General features: G+C 39.6%; 1 protein-coding gene across 1 annotated transcript in view; it reads left to right on the top strand.

Annotated features, from left to right (window-relative positions):
• LOC103054827 (cystathionine beta-synthase-like protein) overlaps nt 1-24,255 on the top strand; it is a 41,671-nt gene that overhangs the window by 7,086 nt on the left and 10,330 nt on the right. The window contains exons 2-14 of the mRNA XM_007434944.3: nt 5,238-5,448; nt 5,616-5,722; nt 6,432-6,566; nt 7,580-7,659; nt 7,948-8,082; nt 8,948-9,017; nt 13,998-14,089; nt 16,433-16,558; nt 17,918-18,002; nt 19,574-19,679; nt 21,472-21,549; nt 22,469-22,603; nt 23,886-23,994. Coding sequence (XP_007435006.1) covers nt 5,243-5,448; nt 5,616-5,722; nt 6,432-6,566; nt 7,580-7,659; nt 7,948-8,082; nt 8,948-9,017; nt 13,998-14,089; nt 16,433-16,558; nt 17,918-18,002; nt 19,574-19,679; nt 21,472-21,549; nt 22,469-22,603; nt 23,886-23,994 — 1,464 coding nt within the window. The 5' untranslated portion in view covers nt 5,238-5,242. The remainder of the gene's footprint in view (nt 1-5,237; nt 5,449-5,615; nt 5,723-6,431; nt 6,567-7,579; nt 7,660-7,947; nt 8,083-8,947; nt 9,018-13,997; nt 14,090-16,432; nt 16,559-17,917; nt 18,003-19,573; nt 19,680-21,471; nt 21,550-22,468; nt 22,604-23,885; nt 23,995-24,255) is intronic.

Below are 24,255 nucleotides of genomic sequence, written 5' to 3'. Positions count from 1 at the left end.
TCTGCTACAAGCCAGGCTGATAAGCAGCAATGGCAGTTGTCGTATTGCGCTCACGACTCACTATCCAGGCTGCTGTGAATCCCTCCACGTTGGTCACCTAATGCCAGCTGCTCCAGCTCCAATTCTGACTCTACCTCTGACCTTCCTAAGAATGTTGAGGCTTCATGGTAGTCAATGATTTCAGACAGTCATAAGTTCACAGCTTCATTTTGTCCATAACCTGTCCAAATTCCTTGTATATTTTCTAATCTTATTCCTAAATCATTCTTTCTTGCAACAGATAAACTTATTCTCATTTGATCATACAACAGCCAAGGTATAAACCAAAACCCTTCCATCCTTAACTGAACTAAACTAAGCTGACCAGCCACAAAAAAGATGGGGAAAATGTGCATTTCAGCTCTTATGTACTGCTTTGTACATAACATTTGATGACCTAAATGGCCCCTCCCAATTCTATGATCGTTACATAAGCTTTATACATAACATTGTATATTGTATACTGGACTGAAATCAGAATTACTTGGTACATTTATTAATCTGCAATAGAAAAGCAGTTCTCCTTCCTAAATAATTAACTGTGGACTGAAGTACAGATAGTCCCCAGTTTAAGAACGAGTTCTGTTCCCAAGGTCTGTCCTTAAGTCGAATTTGTATGTAAGCCGAAACAGTATTATTGTATAGTATTGTATAAGTAGTATTGAACTGTAATGAACTCAAACCATTGTGTATTTAACTCGAATCATTGTGTATTTAACTCAAATTTTGTTCCAATGACCCAGGGACTTCCTGTAGTCACTCTTATGGTTAATAAGTGAAAGACGCAAATGATTTCAAATATCCTGCCTTCAGAAGAGTCTGTTTGACTTCGAACACTCACCCTCTTAGTACACTTTTTTTTCCTTTTCTTTACTTCCCTATTTAGTCACCTTGTTGCATCACATCCATCCTGTTTTATTTTTCATATTTTCTTTTGTTGCTTTGCTACTCTCTTCCCCTTAACCTATCTCCATCCTAGGTTTTTTTTTCCTTCCTTCCTCTCTCCTATCCTCCTCCGGTTTTTATATACAGACGGGGATCAATTAATTCTGTAAGTGAGCTATTTATTTTACTAGCAGCGTTAATCCATTTTATAGTTTTATTTAACTCCTTTTTTGCCCAGGTCTGACCCTCTTTTGGCATGTGGCTTCTGGCAAGATATGTGTATTTGTGCATACATGCTTATATGTACATGTGTGTGTCAGATGCACATAATTATAGAAAGGAGGAAATCTCCAAGATTTGCTTCAGCTGAAATTGGCAACCAAGGTTGACAAGTTGTGGAAGCTGAGTATTGTGAAGAATTTTTGTCTAAATTAAAAAATATATTCAGGAGGGGACCATTTCTGTTTTCCTTTTATGTAAATGCAGTATAAATTGTTTCCCTTATATTCCAACATACCTGGGAATGGTGTTCCAAGTAGGAACACTAAACAAAAAGGAATAGCTATATATATATTTAATATATGTACAGCATTTAGTAAATTAAAGGTGCTTTATATACGAAAGTATCTGTGCTTACAGCTAGTATTTGAAGAGGAGCAGTGTAAGCTTATTCTGACGTTTGGTAAGGATCTTATAATTGGAAGGAGCCATCCAGGACTTCCATCAAGTCCTGCCCTTGCTTAACGTGGAATACAAACACAGGCCTGCTTGACAAAAGTTTATCCAGCCTCTGCTTGAATGCATCTAACAAAGGAAACTCAAGACATCTCTAATTACTTCCTCTTTTAGCCTGTTCATATCATGAAAATGTTTTTTCTGGGCATTGAGCTGAAACTTTCTTTCTAGTAACTTTGATACAATTATTCTGTCTCCTGGATTCCAGGATGATGTAGGACATGTTATGGCCTGCTTTTCATTTGGAACTGCATCCCTCCTTTTTCTCTCAACTGTTTTCAATTATGGTTTCCTTCTGGGTTGGCTTAGGGGTTAGGAGTGGGAGGTACAGTGTTGCAATGGTTCTCCTTCCTCTAGGGCCATTCCAGTCAGTGTTGCAGGGGAGAGATCTAGCCCAAGGCCTCTGCTATATGCAGCCTCTCAGGACTGTGTTCTCTTTCTGCTCTTACTTAACATGTACATGAAATTGCTGGGTGAAGTCGTTTGTCAGTGTGGGGTCAAGTTTAATCAATTGGCTGATTTTTTTTTTTTTAATTTATATAGCCAGAACATGACTGAGGGCAGCATACATAATTTAAAAACCATAATAAATTCAATACCCTCTTCAAATGTATTGGACTACAATTTCTAAAGGCAGGTCTGTGGGTAATCAAAGTATGTATAATTCTAAGTAGCATATACTTAGCTATAATACACTGGTGTATGTTAGCTACTGTCCAAATGTTTTAGTACTGATATTTACCTAGATTTATGAAAGCAAGAATGGAATTATCAAGGAAAGTAACTGACAAAATGCTTACTTATGTAGGTCCTAAGAAATCTGCATCACTGTTTAGGCTTGGCCGGAGAAATAGATAATGCCACAAATACAGGAAAGCCTCTTGCAATAGCAGTTCGAGGAAATAAACTGGTGACTTTAAAAAGTCCCGGATTCCTCTTTCTCACCCTGCCCCACCCCCACCCCCAATTTTCATCTGATATGTTATAAAACTAGGACTGAGATTGTGTGAAATGGGTGGCAGGAAGAGAGAGAGATGATTTACCTGCCTTCTGGGGTTATAGCCAACAAACACTGGCAAGCATCCTGGCGAACGCTGGGGTGGAAGCTGCGGACTTGAAAGAGATTGGACCAGATGAAAAGGCTTTTTGGCCAAATTTTTCCAAGGAGAGCTAACAAAGTAGGCTTAGAAACAAACTGATTTCTTCACAAATAAGTAGCAGGGAGGATGGATTTTTGATGCGGGATTGCGTTCCCGTAATTGGTGTTTCTGCACCACTACCACCCCAAAAAGTGGCCAAATAAATTGTGCATTTTTAAAAAGCACAAGTTATATAGTATGTGCTTGGCCCACAGATGCATTTGTGTGTGGGAGAAAGAGTATGTGCATGTTTCTTCCTAATCTCTTTCTTGGGATCCCTGATGGGCAAAGCTGAGCTGTTCCCCTTAAATTTGTGTCCACCTCTGACAACAGCCTGGAAGGCCTCCAGTGGGTATGGGGAGAATAGAGAGAAGGGTGTTAGCATGGCCCTCAGCAAACTACAGTATCCATCACAGATGTGTTTAACTGTGTGGTCAAAACATTGCTTTGCAATAGACTTCCCTATGCTGGTGTCCCCCAGAGTCATGCTTGGCATTACTCTGTCCTTTTGAATCAAAGTAATGACACTTTTATCTTTCTGGGCCCTTTAATATAAACTTTGTTTATGCAGCAAAGGAGCTTTTAAATTAATCTCATTTCTGATATTATAGTTTCTGCTACACTTTGGCTGTTTAATTACTTGTTCTATGTATTGACATGTTTTTCAAAAGCTGTTTTGGTGTTCAGCTTTATGCTTTTTTTTAAAAAAAGTTTCAACGTATTAGATCCTATGTTAGTTTTTAGAACATTTTGTAAGCTGTCTGAAAAACACCCTCTTAATTAATGATGAGTTTACATGTTTCTATTTTTTAGTGGCCTCAATATATCATTTTTTTTTTGTTGAAGATCAGTTCTAGCCTTAACATTGCTTTAAGATTTTAGTATCCTTCAGAGGTTCACACAGCACGGTTTACATCACTGAATTTTTCTAGTACTGTTGTTGTTGTGCCTCCAGGAAATTCATTTTCGAACTTGCCAATCTGGCTTCTGCTCTGCTTCATCTGCTTCTTTGATCTGTTTGCTTTAGCTTACGGCTACAGACCTTTTTAACACAGCTACTGGACAAGCAGGAGATGGAGCAGATGAAAGTATTATTGAATAAGCAGGAAATTCATGAGATACGTGCATTTGAAGACTCTGGATTGTGGCCATTTCTGGCTTCTTAAGGGTGTTCTATCTAATCTACAGAGAAGAATCTGGAAGTTCTAATTTCTGTTGACAAGCAAATAGAATGCAGTGAAGAAGTCTCCCACATCAGGAGAATGTCATTTTTCTCATCACCATTTGTTAAACACATCCCATTCTTAAAGATGTTAATTTAGCAGTCACTAATTGGGGACAGTGCAATTATGTACTGTTCATCTTGCAAATATATTTAGTAGAGCATTTGGGAGTGGGATAGTCGCCCTGCCCATTTCCTTATATGGCACAAATATCTCCCAGTTGCAAAGATAGTACCAATAGTTATAGGTGTCTTGGGTGCAATCCCAAAACAACTGGAACACCACTTGAACACCATCACCATTGACAAAATCACCAATCGGTCAATTGCAAAAGGCAGCTTTACTTGCAACAGCTTATATCCTGCGATGATACCTTTAACACCACCAAACAAAAACATCTGCGTATCCCAGGCCCTTGGAAAGGACTTGATAGGTGGATAAAAATGCCAAATCCAGTCTAAACATCTGGCTGTGCAACCAACCATCATCATAATCATAATACATTTTCTTGCTAAGGAATATATCATGGTTTTTAAATCTGCTACAGAAGATGTCCCTTAAGAAGTACAAAATACTTTGTGTCTAATAACAGAAATCCTATATTTTGTCCTTTCTTTGCATTTTGAGGAAATGTACCTTTTAAAAATGCACACACGGTACACCAGAGTTCTGAAATTTCAGCTCTTTCCACTGGCTGTCATGAAGTTAAACTCAATGAGAAATAGATGTGTTTGGATCTAGTTTGTGTGCATATAAGTGTTTATAAATCTTATCTGTCAAATTTTTCTTATATTCCAAACTTGCACCCTCCTGGTTACAGGATTATGGGAGGTGAAGTCCAGCAGGTTCAGAATGCACCAGCCTGAGGGGTCCTGCTTTCTTAAATTTGTCTATTATAGAATTACCTGAAACATTATCTAACATAACTCAGCACCATGGAAATAATGAGACTGTAGCAAAGCTATTTTAAATATTTTATCGTACTAAATGGGTATAATCTGTCAGATTCAAAATAGTTTGATCTAGTTATTTTACTTAGCCCTCAAGAGGCCAAGCCATTGGAAAATAGCAGACAAAACAGCATTGTACTTTGTTCCTGTGTATTTTTATTAAATTTGAGATTGTCCGTGTGCTACTTTTCATTTAGTCATAATGACTATCTGTTGTAAGTCCTGGATGTAATACAACTGATCTCTTGTTTCTCCTTCTCCTGCAGGCACAATGCCATCAATCCCTGCTGAAACTGAAATGGATACAGTGACTTGCACTCATGTTTCGGTTGACTGCATACCCAATGGAACCTTGGAGAAGGAAGCTTGTAATTCAACAGAAAAAGAGAGGAAATGGATCAGACCTGATACTGTCAGCAAGTGTACCTGGGAGCTTGGAAAATCTCCTTCTGAATCACCCCATTGCCATGCTACATTGTAAGTGATCATTCCTTCAATAGATTGGTGGAGGGAAGGCCTGCTTGGAAGGTGGTTTTTATTGTAAGCTGGACATTCAGTCTGGTTCAATCTGATGTTCATTGGGGGTAGTGGGTTTAGGATTGCGTCCCATCCCTATTGTGTATCTGTATGTCTTTCTGGTGTAGAGCAAAGACTCCAAAAATTATGCCTGATATCCTCCAAAAAATTGGAAATACTCCCATGGTGCGCATCAACAAGATTGGAAAGCTCTTTGGCCTCAAATGTGAACTCTGTGAGTATTTTTTGTAGTGATGGTTAACCTGGAATTGTAAACAGAAACATTTGCATTCTCACTACCAATACTATCGGTAAGGGAGCCCATAATTTAAAAAGACCAGTTCAGTCAGGAATTGAGTTGACTTTGTTTTTTTCTACTATTTCTGAACTAAGAGGCCATTTATGATACTGCAGTGCTTTAAGTGCAGCAGTTGGAAGTTGGCCTGAAGTCACCTCATTCTCTAGACATGTATTGCCAATGAGGCTTAAAACCCTGAATTGTACAAAGGAAGAACAACTTCATGAGGGATGTATTGGGTAGAAGGAAAACTTCTTGGAAAAGAAAGAAAGAAAATAGTTCTCTATATGTCTGGTTTGGGATCTGGACCACAGAAGAGAAGTGAATGGTGAGACTATGTGGTTGCTTAAGAAAGCTACAGAGCATTGGGCTAATCCAAATCCAGCTTCAGAATTGATTCATCAGAAGTCTTTTGTTTAGTCCCATATTCAGTTAGGATATATAAATATGCTATCCATCAGATCTATAAATACAATATCTGTAGATATCTGTGTATGTGTGTGTGTGTGTGCACGCACATGCTCAGATATGCCTTTTCTTAGAATATGGACAGATGAAATAGCATTCGCCAAATCCCTTGCAGAAAGTTGATGGGCTCCTTTTTCTTGATCATCTGAAACAATTCCTACTTAATTGTGGTGTTTAGTGGCAAAATGCGAGTTTTTCAATGCTGGAGGAAGTGTGAAGGACCGAATCAGTTTACGGATGGTGGAAGACGCTGAAAGGGATGGGATTCTGAAGCCAGGGGATACCATTATTGAACCAACTTCAGGAAATACAGGTAAAGAAATCCATTTGAACTGTAGTATCAAGAGCTGAGTGGAATGGGATGTACTTTGCTGAATAGGTGTCACTCTTTTCCAGTCCCAGGCCTCTCCAGACAATAAGGATGATGACAGATTTGAAAAATGTAAGAAGTCAGGAAGTGACTGGAATAATGAAGTGACTGGGCATAAACTAAAAATAAAATAATGCAGGTCTTAGTTCTAACAGATCTGAATGCTAAACACTATTGGACCAAGTTTTATGAATACTTGGGAGGGGGATCATTGTTTTGCTTATCAGTTTTTAAATGCTATACTTCATTTTCCAGTCTGCCATATGATTAGGATATGAATAGATGAAATGGCATTCGCCAAATCTCTTGCAGAAAGTTGATGGGCTCCTTTTTTGCTTTTGGTTGAGCAAATCAAATCATCCCTTTGCAAAATGATGATGGAATGTTAAAGTGGTACATACATAGTTTTAGACTATAATTCCACTCAGCCAGACGGATAGATCAAGAAAAAAATGTACGCATAGGTAGAAGTGTATGAAAAGTTTGCCTTTCAGCTCAGCCGCCTCTTTATTCTTATGGGGACTAGCTGGTTCAAAATGGCAGGACATAAAGCAGCTGTTGAACACAAGCTGTCAGGTTATGTCTTTGGCAGCATTATCATTATCTCAGTAGGATGATGATTTTATGCATTAGACTTCTTCCCCAAAATACCATAATTAGCTCAGGCAGGGAGAGTGCACAACTGTGCGTAAGTGGACTGATATCTTTCCAGAAGTTTTGTACTACATCTCCCATAAGTTTCAGCAGGAAGGACTAACAGGGAGTCTAGGAAACATCTGGAGGACACCAGGTTGTTTATTCTTGGCATGCACAATAGTGAGCCAGATCAATCAATAATTGCTTGGTTTAGGGTAACTGTCTGGGTTAGGGTAGCTGCCTATATTTCTCTAAGTATAGAGTTTCAGAATATAAAACAAATGTATGGCTTTTTTTAGTGACATTTTTCTTGGTTGCAGGAATTGGACTGGCCTTGGCAGCTGCAGTGAAAGGATACCGTTGTATCATTGTAATGCCAGAGAAAATGAGCATGGAAAAGGTCAGAGCTGTTTATCATTGAGCAGTCAACACATGGTTGCATTAGTTTACTGAGACACCATAAGTCAGCAGTGCTGTGTGTGAGAAAGCTAGACCTAACTTGCCATCTTAGTCTTTAATAAGGTTTTGCATTAGTTTTGTAATGGGGCTAAAATAGCCAATGCAGAACAACGTCTGATTTTGAATTGGCTCCAAGTCCCTGTAACCACTTGAACGGTCCAGTTGCATAAGCATTGTCTATGCACAGGCATTGACATTTTGGCTAATTTTGATTATGGTTCTTAAATAGGTAGATGTGCTACGTGCCCTTGGGGCTGAAATTGTGAGGACTCCAACAACTGCCAGGTTTGATTCTCCAGAATCGCACGTTGGGGTGGCATGGAGATTGAAAAATGAAATCCCCAACTCCCACATACTGGATCAGGTAACTTACCCACTGAAGAAGAAAAATGTAGGTGGCTAGACACCATGGAGGATAGCCTCTGGTCATTTATTCATGCACTGCCAATATAAAGCAGAAAAAGATGCACATATGTTAAGAAATAGGATGAGAGGAAAAGGCACTTATGAAGGGAGAAGGTACTTTATTGTCTGAACTTGGATGGTAGAAATATGCTATCTTCTACTATCCATTAATTCTTCGTGCCTCTTCCTACAGATCACTGTAGGCCCAACCTCTGCTTAGATCACAACAAACGAATAGGATGGCACTGGTTGCCATTAACTTGTTCCATTGATTTCAAGTGAACTTTTTTGCAATCTCTTCCTGTCATTCCCACCCTCTTTGTGGGATTTTAGCTATTGAAAAGGAAACACTCTTGGCACATAAGGATCAGCAAAATATCTAACAGACTCTTTTTTTCTAATATAATATAAAATGCAAATTACCCTACATATAGTGGCGATTGGAAGGAAGGAAGATTTGTATTATTGATGGTTGAGTTTTAGAATGTTTTTCTTTATGATGCTTAGTAAATTAAATTAATTTTCTAAGCATTAATTTATTTTCTGTTTTCTGTTGCACTTGTTTTCAATTTTTTCACCAAGATGGTTAATAGAAATAATAAAGCTATAATATAACATAAATATAGCATTTGACATGAAAAACAAGGGAAATAAAACAGCAACTCAAACCATTTAAAATTCACTTCATGGGGTTGTCCATGTATGTATGGTATATCTTGCATCTGCACTATTTCTGAATTGCATCTGTACTGTTACTGAACTAGTCAGACTATTTGTTGATCCTAAATTTTCTCCATTCTTTTTTTTTTTTTTTTTACACATAGTACCGCAATGCCAGCAACCCCCTGTCCCATTATGACACAACAGCAGAGGAGATCCTTCAGCAATGTGAAGGTATGATTTGTATCTTACAAAACCTTCTGTTCCAGAAATAGGGAACTTCTGGAAAACTGAAAAAATGCTAGGAGAGATTGATTAATACAGGTAGTCCTCTCTTAACAACTATTTGTTTAATGACAGTTTGAAGTTACAACAGCCTCAGAAAGTTAAAGCACTTCCAGCCATCATAAAACATCATGCCGTACCACCACCCCCCACAGTCACATGGCCACATTTTGGGCGCTTGGCAGTCAGCTCACGTTTATGACCAGTAGCCAGGCGCCCTGCGATCATGTGATCGCCATTTGCAATCTTCTCTTGCAAAGTGTTGCAAGTGGACGGGACGCTACAGTGTGCAGGAACGGAATTCAAATCCTGAAGATTTGAGCTCCGTTCCTCCAGCCCCACCAAGGATTTCTCCTCCATTTGCAGAGGGGAGAGGAAACGTCTTGGTGGGAAGGAACAGAGTTCAAATATTCAGGATTTGAGTTCCATTCTTGGACACTGCTGAGTGGTTTCTCCAGCCCCAGGAAGGATTTCCCCTCTGTCCATGGAGGGGAGGGTAAAGCCTTTGGTGGGCTTTAGGAACGTTTAAGAGTGAAAGGGCTGCTTTCTGGGAGGATTTCAGCTCTGTGCTGAGCTGAAATCCTTCAGCAGACAGCCCTTCCACTCTGTCCACTCTGTCCACTCTGATCCAGGAGATTGCTTAACGACCACAACTGAGATTGCGCACAGATTGCGGTTGTTGAGCAAAGCAGTCACGTGAGCGTCTCACTTAACAACCGCTTAGCTTAATGACCAAGATTCTGGTCCCAGTTGTGGTTGTTAGGTGAGGACTACCTGTAAGGGCACAAGAGGCTTCAGTCCAACAGCCAACTTACCTTTGCAGGTAATTTGTGGGACTCTTCCAGTGACCAAGTTACTTCTAGATACAACTTCTTTTAAGAGGTGGAATGAATAAGGATGTAAAATGCACAAATCTTAGATCTGGACAGCTGTTAAAATTCCTGGATTGTTTAGATTTCCAAGGCAGCATTTGTCACAACTACAACTGCCAAAACCTGCATTTTTAGGCAAAATTAGGTGTGTGTGTGTATACGTCAACACACATCTGTATCAAAGCAGCTTCTTGCTAAATGTGCGTGTGCACACGCACACACACAATCCACAAATGGAAGTTTTACCATCCTCCTTTCTCTGCTAAATGTTATGAGTTCATCATGAAGAGAGGGCTTTCTCAAACCTCACCCGGCCTTATTGGGCAATATTCAATTGAGTACCTGTGTAGCTGTGTTTTGAACCTCAGAATGAGAGAAAACCCCTGTGGCACAGGTTTTACTTTTCTATAATTGGCAGCATTTGTTTATGATCCAGCTTAGGGTGATAACATAAGGGGAGGGCCCTTGCCTGAAATTCCCAGACTGGATGGACTGGTATGGCAGACTAGACTAGGTTTGTGGGCTAGCAATGCCCCATGCATGCTACAGCTTTTTGGGCCTAGGAGATGTTTCCATTCTTTCCTCATTTATTCTTAAAATAGTGCTTGTCCAGTAGGTTCAATCAAAGCCTACTTAACTAATTAAGTAGGCTTTGATTGAACCTGCTGCATAAGCACATTAATTAAGTAGTACTTAATTAATTAATTGCAACATGAGTATACACCAGCCGTATTGTCAGGCCCAACCCAAGAACAACAAGGAAACAATCCAGCCAAGTTCCAGCTTACACCACATAGACAGAATCTTGCCAGACTAAATCTGTGCTAACCTAATAGATACACTCTGGGAGAATCTTGGAAGTGGCTATCTTAAGTCTCTTCTTCTTCCCACTTCCCATAGTCCCTCTGGACTAAGTTGCCTCTTGTCTCCCCCCTGGAATGCACTCCCTCCTCCCTGATAACCTGGATCTCTACTGCATTCCATCATACCACTTCCTGCTTCGTAGATATATTCCATTACACATATATACAAAAGATGTATTTATGATATCCATGTTGCATGATCCAGACTGAAGAGATGGCACTATACCAAGGCCACTGAAGAAACTTTGTAGCCGAACAAGAATTTGGATTTGGTTTATATGAGATACTAAATGAACCCATACAGATGACATTATAGCTTGGTATGTTGTTTGAACAAGAGCCTGAATTTCCCTTAAGCAGTGGCCATTTTAGATAATATATCACATGTTTTCTTTAAACTTTACTAAAAATATTGGGGTAAGGACATGGGGAAAAATAAAAATATTGGGGGAAGCCATGCATGCCTTGAAATATGTAAGTTTGGGGAGGGGGTGCTCAGCATGTTCTGGAAAAATAATCCAGTTACAGTTACTCTTCATTTAGCAACTACCTCATTTAGCGACTATTTGCAAATACAACAGTAATAAATCATTTTCTGACGAATGCACACATTTACAACCAAATTTCCTGCCCCTGACAACAAAAGCCTTCAGTGGGAAGCTAATTAAGGTCTGGTCAGTTTCAGGCAGCAACTGCCATGGGGCTAGAAAGTTCTAATCAACTAATTAAGGTTACAGAACTAACTTATTAACTTGGGGTTAGCACTTTTTAGGGAAGCACTGGCTTCTGAGAAAAGCAGCTCAGGAAGAGATAGCTTGTTTAAGCAATCTCTCTGCTCTACAAGGGGGCAAAAAAAGTGGGGGAAAGGGGTCAGGCACAGGACACCTTATGAGAGAACTTTATCTGAATGAGATAGCAGCAACCAGTGATCTTCACAGCGTCTGTCTCTCTCTCCGTCTCTCTGTCACATGTTCACTTAGCGACCATTTTGCTTAACGACAAAGTTGCTGGAATCAGTTGTGGTTGCCAAATGAGGAGAGAGTGTATTAATCATATTATTTACTATCTGGAAACCAGCAGAGGGAGCTCCTACACAACTGTCCTTTTTTCTTCTATATGAGAAACCAGACAACCCTTTGATCCGTTGGGTCATCCTTTGAGAGAAAGATAGTGCAGTCTGATGTGATCAGAATGAACATTAAATTTTAGGCTGACCATATTTTTTTTACCCCAATGCTAGACAGTCCTGTGATCATCTAAGAAGAGTATACATCATAAATAGAAAAATTATTGTAGTGGCAAATGAACTTCAATAATAAGTCAATATTATTTACCTAAACAGATAAAGAGAAGAGCCATGGGCAGTCAAAAAAGCAATGGGAGCTGGGGTGACTTCCTGCCAGCTTCCCCACTGACTTTGCTTGTGGGGAGCTGGCAGGGAGCATTGGAAATCATGATCATGTGACCACGAGGACGCTGCCAAGGCCACAACTTTGCAAATAAAACTGGTCTGAACATCATGGAAATTTCAATTCCACAGGAGTCCTGGATTTTTTACACATGTTTTAAGAGTGGATTTTAGGTACCATGATTCAAAAATTGTTGCGGTATAATGTGCCCATTTGGGCTAATCTGAGAGTACAAACAGATAAACACAATGAGAGTTTTAGTAGCATATAGATAAAGCAGAGCATGCTTTGGAAATAATTCAGAAGAAGCACTCTCAACCTCAAACCCTTTTTCAGGTTTCCGTGTGAACCTGAAAGGAGGTTTGCTGGTTTAAAACTTGTCTTAGTGTTAATGAGTGGATTTCTTAAGCAGCAGCATCTTTTTCTCTGACTCACCCAAGCTTGAAAAACATTGGGCTCCTTTCATGACCATCAGAAGGTGCTGCATTCCTGCAAGGTCCAAAGTACTTCTTCCAAATAAGTTTTAAAGTGTGACCACCAATAAAGTAAAAATAATTCTTACTTTAGATTTTTTTTAAGTGAACCTGCATCTAGAATACTTATCTTAATTTTAATACCTGAAGTATTGGGATATTGTTTTAAACTTCGTGTTGCAATTTAAATTTAATAAGATGCATGGAGATATTTAATAGATGAAACTGATAAGGGAACAGATTCAGACTCAAGTATCTTTGAACATATCCAAAATAAATTCAGATGTGTCAGGAAAATGGGATAGAAAAATAAAAGCTTCTTTTGCAAACAATGACTGTGGGATGGCTTTCACGGCTGGAATACAATGGCTGATGTGGGTCTTCCGGGCTGTGTGGCCATGTTCTGGAAGTTTTAGTTCCTAACGTTTTGCCAGCATCTGTGACTGGCATCTTCGGAGGACAGGAGCACAGAGAGAACTGCTCCTGTCTGTGCTCCTGTCCTCCGAAGATGCCAGTCACAGATGCTGGCGAAATGTTAGTAACTAAAACTTCCAGAACACGGCCACACATCCCAGAAGACCCACATCAGCCAATGACTCTGGGAAATTGGAAGATGGATTTTAACATGATACATTAGCAAGTACAGGAACTTTCTAGTTGCAGCCTAAGAGTTTTACAGTGAAAACAGTGAAGAGACTTATAGCACCTTAAGGGTAGCCTAATTTATTATTGCATAAGCTTTCATGGATCATGATTCACTTCATGAGGTGCAGGAATGCAGTCCCGAGAAAGGAATATTATACATCCCCAAGCTATTTCTAGACAGGAGGAGAGAAAAGAAAGGAATCATAAGGAGCGGGTAGGGTTCTTGGTAGGTGAAACACTCATTCTTGCACTTACAAGCTGATTATCAAATGTGATACAATAAGAACTGACTGCTTTATCAATTAATGTTAATGTAATTGCTGTAATTAATATAAGCCATGTTGAGTAAAGTAGCAGAAAAAGAGCAAGGCAGAATATTCTTATACATAAAATACCTAACATAGGAAATGCTCATCAACATTCATAGGCTGGTAAAGTATGGGTTGTAGTAAAGTGACAAACATATATGCAGCTCCTTCTCTTCCAATGATAGCTTTCAGAAGCTGTACACAATAACAACATGAGACATCCATACTGTATCATATTTTTCAGGATCACGGATGAAGCGGCATCTTGACTTAAATAAGAGCAAAGTAAATGTTCTTTATTGCTCATCTAGATACAGGTTTTTAATATTTGTAAAATATTTGTTTTGCCTCTTCAATAGGTCAGGTAGACATGATTGTGGCTGGAGCTGGCACAGGAGGAACAATCACTGGTATTGCCCGAAAAATCAAGGAGAAATGCCCTGGATGTAAAGTAAGTCCCAAACAAGAGCAATGTGTTCACTGCTTAAGTTACTAATAGGGGTGTCTGTGTGTGTATGTATATACACACACATATATATGCCCTTGTAGATTATACCTTATAGGCACTATAACAAACTCTGTAGGTGATCCCAAAGGATCTAGGTCTATTTCCTTCTCTATGCAAACTACACAGGGGACAAATAAAAAGTTTTATCCAGCTGATTACAAAGATGACTTACAGTCATTCCTGTGATGATTGAAATCACATTTATTGAAATGGCTACTCTTCATAAACTTGATTGTTCTTGAATTCATTTGCTACGTTTAGCTGTAGAAGTGTGTGCCTCAGGAAAATTTGGACTGCTTCTATGCTCAGATCATTCCTGTAATGACTACACTTAGTCTTCAAACACAAAAAGAAATACTATGACATGTTACCACATGGAATAACTTAATAGCTGTGATGGAATGGAATTATGAAGGCCAGGCTCAGGGAGATAAACATTTTCTTTGCTCGCCGGAGGAGCGTGGGAGCTACAAGAGGATGAGACTGGCACCTCCCTGAGGAATTCACACTGTTGTGGCTGGCTGACTTGGGAGATGGGGTTTCAGTCTGGGAAGATTCTTGATAGAGGTTGTAGCTAATAAACATAGTTGAACTGAATTTGCATTGTCTCTTGGAGTTCCTTGGGCTAGGCCTGACATCAATCTTCCCAGACTGAAACCCCAGCTCCCAAGTCAGCCAGCCACAACAGTGTGAATTCCTCAGGGAGGTGCCAGTCTCATCCTCTTGTAGCTCCCACGCTCCTCCGGCGAGCAAAGAAAATGTTTATCTCCCTGAGCCTGGCCTTCATAATTCCATTCCATCACAATAGCTCTACATTCATACTAAGTGAGTGAACAGACATTCCTGGTGTAAGAGAATCTTACATATTACTGCATCCTTTTGGTAATTTACTTACTTCTTTCCTTTGTCTCAACATTAGCTGCTGGAATAGCACGATCCAATACGAGCTTTCCCATATATTGAGAATAGTGCAGATGGTTGTGTTCACTTTTTGAGAAATAAAATCAATGCAGGAAATGGGGCCCAATTATTATGAAACAGAGTCTGGAGTTGTCCTGTACAATCCTCTGTTATATTTAGTTAATGCTATTAAAACAATCCACTTCTGTTAGTTATTTTACATAATAGTTTTGTAAGCTTTTGGCTGCTGGTGTCATGTGTTGTATTGATAAGAGGGGAGTGGATTAACATTTTTCTGTGTAAACTGTGTGTTTAGGAAGGAAAATATGAACTTCCGCTCCATAAAGGATGGGGAAAATAAGCACCTGGAGAAACAACTGTTGGGGAAGAGTTAAGTGCGCCTTCCCCACTGTACTTCCACCCTAAAATTCACCATCTCTCAGGATCATTTTCTGTTTTTGAAGCAACCAGCCCATATATTTGCCTGAAATATTTGGTTTGCCCTCTGAGATAATGAGTACATATGCATTCTACTTTAATTTCTTTTCTTAATGTCAGCTATGTTTAATTTTGTGGGAAATCAGACTTGCCCCTAAGTAGGAAATTATTTCTTAGCGCAATTATTTAAGAAGTGTCTCAGATCATGGCATTATGGAAATATCAAATTAATAAGGGTAATTGCATTTTATTTAGGTCCAATAAACTGAATAATCTTAACAGCAAACAAAACAATTAAAAAGTACATGAAGCTGTTTTCTTTTTGGGATCTGTAGTGATCCCCACCCCTCATAAAATTATTTCAGTGATAGACTGATGTACATCAAGTAGGAATGTAATGTAATATTCATCTCCATGTTGCTTGGCAGAGACTGCTTTTGATTGTTGTCCCAAAATATATATTTACTGTAATGAGATTTAGTATCTGAATGGGATCTAGAATAAGCTACTTGACTTCTGCCTTTTTTTAATCCAAGTGAAAGTAATCTAAGAACAACAATATTTTTCTGTATGCATTAAAAAATCTTAGTTTTTCAATGGTTCCAGATGAGGCTTTTATTGTATGATCACCCTGCCTCATTTACATACTTCTACCAACATCCAGATGTTGCCTATTTTTTGGAATGATCCAATGTTTTACTTTTCTCTTTTTTCTTACCAAAAGAAGTGAGGAGTGAAAAATGGAATACCTACACAATACTAATGTTAATGGAAGGGCTCAAAGTTCCACTATTCAGCTTAGAGATTTCTCAAGGTATAACTGCAGAGGCACGGTTTCTACCAGTGATGCAGTAGTTTTGATTTAGTCACGTCTGTGATTTAATTTAATTGCCCTTTTAATATCTGTATATTGAAAATGAAAATACTCATTCAGTCATAATTCTGCAGATTGTTGGTGTTGATCCTGAAGGATCTATCCTAGCGGAGCCTGAAAAACTAAACAGAACTGATAAGACAACTTATGAAGTGGAAGGTATTGGATATGATTTCATCCCTACAGTTCTGGACAGATCAGTAAGTAAGGTTCCATATACATATCCTTTAGTGCTGTGTTTCTCAAGCTTGGCAGCTTTAAGATGTGTGGACTTCAACTCCCACAATTCCACATATCTTCAAGTTGCCAAAGTTGAGAAACACTGCTTTAGTGTTACCCTCATTAGAATCCCTTTGGCTCTTAAGTGCAGGACTAACCTTTTTGCCTTCTTATTTGCCTGCTCCATACTTAGCCCTTAATCTTTGTACAATTTTGATATGCAAGTTTTATTTAGATTCCTGAGCTTTAACAGGTCTGAATGTCCATGTCTGAATTTTGGAAGAATTTTGGAAGAAAAGTTACAGTATTTATAACAGGACTTGTTCATAGCAGAATATGACTTAGGTGCTCCTACTTAAGAGCAATCTACTTGCCTTACTTACAGTAGCTTGTGTAGATTGGCTAGACATCCTGAAAGCACAGAAGAAATGGAAGATTATGAGACGTGTTGTACAGTACTTTAATGGAAATAGTTTGAAGATTCATGAGGTGCCCTGCCTGACATAACTGAAAAACCCTGGAGTGTTGTATTTTAACTCTATATATGGGATCCAAAGAGCCTTTTCTTGGTTATTCTATGCATGTGGTGAGGTCCCTGCAGTTTTACTACAGTTCCTTGTGCTATACCAAATACTTTTCTTAAGGATTCCTCAAATTTATTTATTTGTTTGTTTGTTTGTTTATTTTAAGCATCAGTAGTAGTTCAGTATATGTACATGAATGTTCAGCTACAAAACAAAAGGAGGACCTAGAAAATGTTTGTTGTGCATGACTGGAACATGGTTTTTTGGATCAATTCATAATAGAATTATGGTCTTTTTGGAGTCTGTGTGTGTGCGCACACATATTCATTCATTCATTCATTCATTCATTCATTCATTCATTCATTCATTCAATACAGACACTTATTCCAAGGCTGGCATAAAGTTCCCACTACTTGTATGTGTTCCCTAATTCAAACATTTTGGTTAGAAATAAGTGAACCCCCAGTGATACTGTGAGGGCTAATAGGTTATTCTAGGTATCCATTAGAGCTAGAAACAATCCAATGAGTCTGGCCTTTTCTAGAAGGCCAAATTGATGTCATCAACCTGCTTTGGTTTGTGGAAGGTTTGCTTGCTCCCATCACAGAAGAGAATATTTAAAAAGCAGAAATTTCTTTCCAGAGTCCTTTAAAGCCACTTAAAAGTTATTTATTTTTTTTCTGGAATTTGTGATAGTGGACCCAAGAATCTGCTGCTAAATCCATTCCTCCTTTCCATATATTTTCTGGCATGTCTAGTAGCAATGGAGGACCAGAGTCTAGCAGGATGTTTTTGTGGCCTCTTCCTTCCGTCTAGGTGGTGGACAAATGGCATAAGTGTAATGATGAGGAATCTTTTGCCTTCTCACGCATGCTAATCAGAGAAGAAGGACTGCTATGTGGTAAGTGTAGTCTGATTTGTAGTCAAGACAATAATAGAGTAGTGGCAACATTTTTCCTCTGGATATTAGTTCCTACATTCTGCTTCCATACCAGCAAACAATTTGTATGAGGAACACAAACAGTGAATTTGGATCTCATGGATTTCACTGAAGTCTACTTCTGCAACCATCCAATAGACATCTTATGGTTTGAAGCAGTTCTTATAAACAGAGATCTGTAAACTATGTAAAATACTGCTTACACCAGTAATCTCTTGAATGAGAAGGATGTAGTCAAAAATAATGTTAGCAACTTCAGATATTAGAAGGTAATGCTGCTTCGTTAAGAAGATCAGTTCAATAAAGCCTTCTCTTTCTCTTCTCCATGCCTGTACTGGGCTTCTACTTTCAAGAGCTGCTAGAGGTAGCATAGTTACAGTAGCCCTTTACACCCTTCCACAGCAAGTTGCACTTGTGGAACACCACTGAGGATTGCCAGTGGTGACTGCTCCCTCTTTTATCTTTGGCACTGTTATTGCCTATAATTTGCAAAACTGCACATATGTCCACATCTGGAATAGTGCATATAGTTCTGGTTGCCACATTTGAAAGAACATATAATACAGCTGGGAAAAGTACAAAAGAGGACAATCAAAACAAGCAGGGGGCTTGAGCATTATCCCTAGCTTGGAAAAAAGATGACTGAGGGGAGACATGATCAAGTCATGCATGGCATGGAGAAATTAGGGAGACATTTTAATCGTTCTTTCAAAACACTAGGATCAGGGTCCTTCAGTGAAACTGATGGAAGATTTGGAATGGACAAAAGAAAGCATTTTTTTACATAGTACCTATTTAATCTGTGGAATTCTTTATTAATATTATTATTATTATTTTATCCCACCTTTTTTATATATAACTCAAGGTGGCAAACTTACCTAATACTCCTTCCTCCTCCTGTTTTCCCCACAACAACCCTGGGAGGTGGATTGGGCTGAGAGAGAGTGACTAGCCCAAAGTCACCCAGTCAGCTTTTGTGCCTAAGGCAGGCCTAGAACTCTTAGTCTCCTGGGGTCTAGGCCAGCACCTTATCTGCTAAACCAAACTTGTTCCCATATCATTATCACAAGATGTGGTGATGGTCACCAGCCTGGATGGCTTTAAAGGAGGATTGGATCGGTCTGTCAATGGAAGATAGGTGTATTAAGTATTATTGGTCTTGAAGTTCAACATTACCTCTGGGTTGGGGGCAGAATACTCCAGATAACCGGTTGCAGGGGCGCAATTGCAGAGGAAGATGTTCCTACCTCCTACTTGTGAGCTCTTCAGAGGCATCTTCCTGGCCAGTGTGAGAAACAAAATGCTGGACCAAGATATTCCTATAGTGCTTGCCACTGAAAGCACATTTTTTGATTATGACAGAAGTTTTCTAAGAGTTAGTTACAGAGGTTTAAACATAGTTTCAGAGAGTGCTTAAATTACTAATCAAGAGGCTTTGGCCTCGTACTCTCTTTTCTTTCTCTTTCCCTTTCATACCTCTGCGTTCCATTATACTATTTTGGATTTTGAGAATCTTCTGTGTCTTTTAACAGGTGGCAGCTCAGGCAGTGCCATGTCTGTTGCTGTCAAGGCTGCCCAAGAGCTAAAAGAAGGTCAGCGTTGTGTTGTCATCCTTCCTGATTCTGTCAGGAACTACATGTAGGTACCTGGCTTGTATGTCTTTTCCTTCCCAGCACTGACTGAGATAGCGCTGTGCAGCAATCCAGAGTCAAAGAGGGAAAGGTGATTTGGAACTCTTTAGACATGTGCACCCCACCTCATGGGCACGATCCCAGGAAAATACAGATTTGATTTAAGGAGGGTGTGACGTGCAGGTGTGATGTGCTCACATATGCATGCTTCGGATCATCCTTTTGCCTTTGAATCCAGATTGCTGCACAGCCCTGCCCTACTCTAAAAGAAAGGTTCCCACCCTGCCCATTTTTTTGAGATCTTTAAAGCTGATACCAGAAGAATGAGATGGATTTAGGGCTAAATGGTCCCAGTGATACTACTGCAATATAGGAAAGGCATCAAACTTAAAAACCCACCTATGCTCAAGAAACCTGAGGAAATGTTAATGCCTATATCACTAGAACATAAGCATTCATTCATGATATAACTAGGGTTGGTTGGTTGGTTGGTTTGGCTTATCACCTATAATCCACTGCTAAAAACTACATGAATACTGTGTTTTGAAATACATTTATATTTGTCTCTCCTACATGGTTTCTTAAAAGATACTTTATTTTAGTTACTGAAATAGCCTACAGATAGTCCTCAGCTTACGTCCATTTGTTCAGCATCCATCTAAAGTTATGGCGGTGCTGAAAAAATGGACGTATGACTAGTCCCTGAAGTTCTGGCCATCACAGCACCCCCGTGGTTACGATCCGGATTATTGCAACTCCCTGTCATGTAATAATCACGAGCTGGGCACCCCTGTGATTGCGATCCAGATGCTTGGGTGCCCATTTCACGATTATTACATGGCAGGGAGCTGTGGTCATGTGATCTTCACTGCCAGTTTTGCACAAGCAAAGTCAATAGGGAAGCCAGCAGAGAAAGCCTACACTGGGCCTCCCAAGCCTTCTCCAGCCTCTCAACTCACACGCATCCTGCACTGGGCCTCTCAAGCCTTCCCTCACTCCCCATGGCACCCTTGTGCTCCTTACCTGGAACTCCTGCCACTTCCTGCTTAACGACCCACACGTCTTGGGGTTAAGATGGCAACTGGGATTGCTAAGATTGCTGTCACTAAGCGATGCAGTCATGTGATGTCATGCTTTATGACTGCAACACTTAGTGACAGCAGTCCTGGTCCCAATTGCCATCGTAATCCGAAGACTACCTGTATTTTACATTTAGGGTAAGCCCTTGAGGCAAGGATGTCCATGAGGGGGAGTGAAACATTTAAGATGGCGACTGTGACTGACTGATAGAAGTCCTGTCCTTTTTTTCCCATGAATCACACATTAAAAAGGACTGGGATTTCGATTGCACAATCACAGATACCATCTTGATTTTTTGGATGCCCTGTGAGAGCCCCAAATTGAGGTGGTGTCATGCCAACTGAGACCAGCTTCTTGTGCGTTCTGATGTGGCTGTTGCTGTTTTTCAACTATGAGGGGTTGCTCCTGCTTCATTCTACTTTGCAGTCTGAATCTAGCTTTTCAACATCTCAGCTTACCCTTCTCACTGCTACTTTTAGATACCTTAGACTCATTAAACAGAAGTTAGTAGTAGTAGGGGAAGCAGTCCTGTAAAAGGCCAGTTTGGACTATGAGTGAACCAACCGATAAATCTTCTCTGATAGCTACATGTTTAAAATAAAGATACTTTTATCACATTGTATGACATTGTATCTCACATTATTCTTATTGCTTGTTTATATTTAAAGCAGATGTCACCTAAATTGATGCTTATGGCTTACTTTCTTGGTGATTTTTAGGTCTAAGTTTCTAAGTGACAAATGGATGATCCAAAAAGGGTTCATGAAAGAAGAGGATGATATTATTAAGAAGCCTTGGTGAGATGATAAGATCTATCATAGTTTAACGAAATATGTCACTTTTCCCCAACTTTTAAGACTAACTGAAACATCTTGTGTTTTTTTTCCCCCTTGTTTTCTCTGCAAATATATGTGTATAACATTTTAATTTTTCTTTTCTCTCAATCTGGATGTGTATTGTATGTACACATGTACACACACACATACCAGTTGAGGAGAATACTTCATGGGTCTGAAAAAATAGGCTGTAGTCCACAGAGTATTAGTTTTTAAGCCAGAAGGAGCCTTTTAAAGTATTGATAGTTAATCCCTTCAAACAAGATGTAAAATCCAAGCCACTCATTCATTCATAGATTTAAGACTCTTAACGGCTGGTTCAGAGGCATACGTGTCTCCATGCCAGTTGCTAGAGAGCATGAACAAGAAAGTGCTGTTGTATGTGGCCACTGTGGGAACTAGATGGGTCTTTGGTCTGACCAGGGTTCATCTTCATCAGTATTTAAAGAAGGAAATGGGCTTTGCTAAATGCAGCATTGTGCAATACAAGGCTGTATATCTGAAGGCACATCTGAGGATGTGGGGAACTCATAGAAAAGATAGATGGCTTTTCTTTCTTGTGCCAATATTTTATGATGTCAGCAACAATAAGCTGGCTATGCAGACTATACAACCTCCTGCTCAGCTCACAGTAGCACTGCTCTCAGTGATATGGTGATAGCGTATGCAAAGTGTGGCAAGCAAATAGAAGGGGTGTCTCAAATACACATTCAGTCTAAGTGACCTTTCCTGGAAGTCAGGCAGGGGATTAACTGCTGTATTTACTCTTGAATGCAATATGCAGCCATATAAGTCTTTTCAGAAAAGCTTATGTATGCAGAAATGCAACACAGTTTGTTCCTCAGTGCCTGAACTGTTACAATTTTTGCTTGTTTCCTAGGTGGTGGCACTTGAAAGTTCAGGAACTATGCCTGTCTGCCCCCCTAACTGTACTGCCAAGCGTTACCTGTGAAAAGACTATTGAAATACTCAGAGAGAAGGGATTTGACCAAGTACCAGTGGTGGATGAATCTGGGTATGTATAGGCTTTAATATTTTCTTCCTTTGCTCCAAATAAATCCACTTTCTGAAGAGTATAATGTCTGCATATGTCCTGTTGGGGAGTTATTTGCCTTATTTGGTTTTCTCAAGCAAAATCATGTCAGTTGTGCCGTGGGGGTTGCTGCTTGAATCGCTGCAGTTGATTGAGGGCAAAGGGGTAGAATATAAATGTAGATGTCGCTCCTTTGGCTCTCTGCTAATTGGACTTGCATTGGCTCAGCTGGGCAAAGGGTAAGAGCCTGATGTGGGTAGGGCTTAGAGCCTGATGCGTGCAGTTGAGATACAGGAAATGGGTAATCAGCTAAAGCAACCGATCCTCAAACCCTATTTATGTCCAGTCACAAGGACTGCATGATAGAATGGCACTTCCTTAAGGTTAGGGGGAAAGCAGGGCTAAGGTTGCTGCTTTTAAAATCTGCTTTTAAAGTTATGACATGGTTTATCATCTTTCGAAAGAACTGTCATCTCCTAAAAGGGGCCCATAAAATAATTAACTGAGCTCTTATTGCATAGCCAGGTAGGTAAAAAGCCAGTGGGTTGGCCAACCTGAGCAGGACAAGTTGTGATCTGAGCAGGGAAGCCATTCCCAAACTTCACTGCAGTCTAATAAACAAGATTTGTCTAGTAAGTCTCATATAATCTGTGACAACAATAGCTTAGATGTAAAAGGTCCTGTACTGTCTGACTCAGACAATACAAATTGTACTGAATGGTAAACAATGAGGAAGATGTGACAGAGAAAGAAATGCCTTGGTACTCTCACCTAGTTCTGGCAGGTCTTTTCTATTATCGAAAGCTAACTTCTCCAGAGTTTTAGAGGCTATGCAGACACTAGTTAGTGATAAACTTTGGTCTAAAACCAGACAGCTTTACAAGGCAGCATAATAAAGCAACTCACTTGTGGAGTGCTGTAAATAGAAAAATAACAAAATCATTTCACAGCATAAGTGCCATGTTTGCAACAGTTTTGTCCTGACAGGATTCAAAATATACATTTTTGGCAGCAACTTGAAGTGGAGCAGGTCAAGACAGGGAAAGGTCAAGCAGCCATCCTCCCCCTGCTAATTGGGAATTTCAAAATTCCCTCCCCCCCCCCGAAAAATGGGGGTTTTGGTAAAAAAAAAAGAAAAAAAAAGTGTGAGAACAGCATGCATGTCATTTGAATTTCTGGAAATGCTGATGTAAAGCTTTAAGTGAGAAGAAGAAAAGTTGATACAACACACTCATTGCTTTGCTTGGGGTCTCCTTCTTTTTAGACTGATCCTGGGGATGGTTACCCTTGGCAATATGCTCTCTTCAGTGCTTGCTGGTAAAGTACAGCCATTGGATAAAGTCAGCAAAGTAATCTACAAGCAATTCAAAATGGTATTGTGCCTTCTGTACATCTTTTTGTTTCTGTTCCCACCCCCACCTTCATGTTACATCGAAACAGTTTCTGGAAATCTCAGTAGATTGATGCAGGTTAAGGAAATTAATCACATTTGCCTCAGAGCAAAATTCAGACAGGATGTTTACATGCTTCAGGTTCATTCCAGTGAATTTCTGGATGCTGCTTGCTAAACAAGTCTTATGTGTGAGAGAGATTTCAGATTATCTAGAGTAACAGCAGGACAGCTGAAAAAGACT

Source organism: Python bivittatus, unplaced genomic scaffold (assembly GCF_059951505.1).
Source record: "Python bivittatus isolate LINGU-HERP-01145 unplaced genomic scaffold, Pbiv_v1 ctg000350_np1212, whole genome shotgun sequence".
NCBI classification, from domain to species: Eukaryota; Metazoa; Chordata; class Lepidosauria; order Squamata; family Pythonidae; genus Python; species Python bivittatus.
This window is presented reverse-complemented; position numbering and strand designations above follow the sequence as displayed.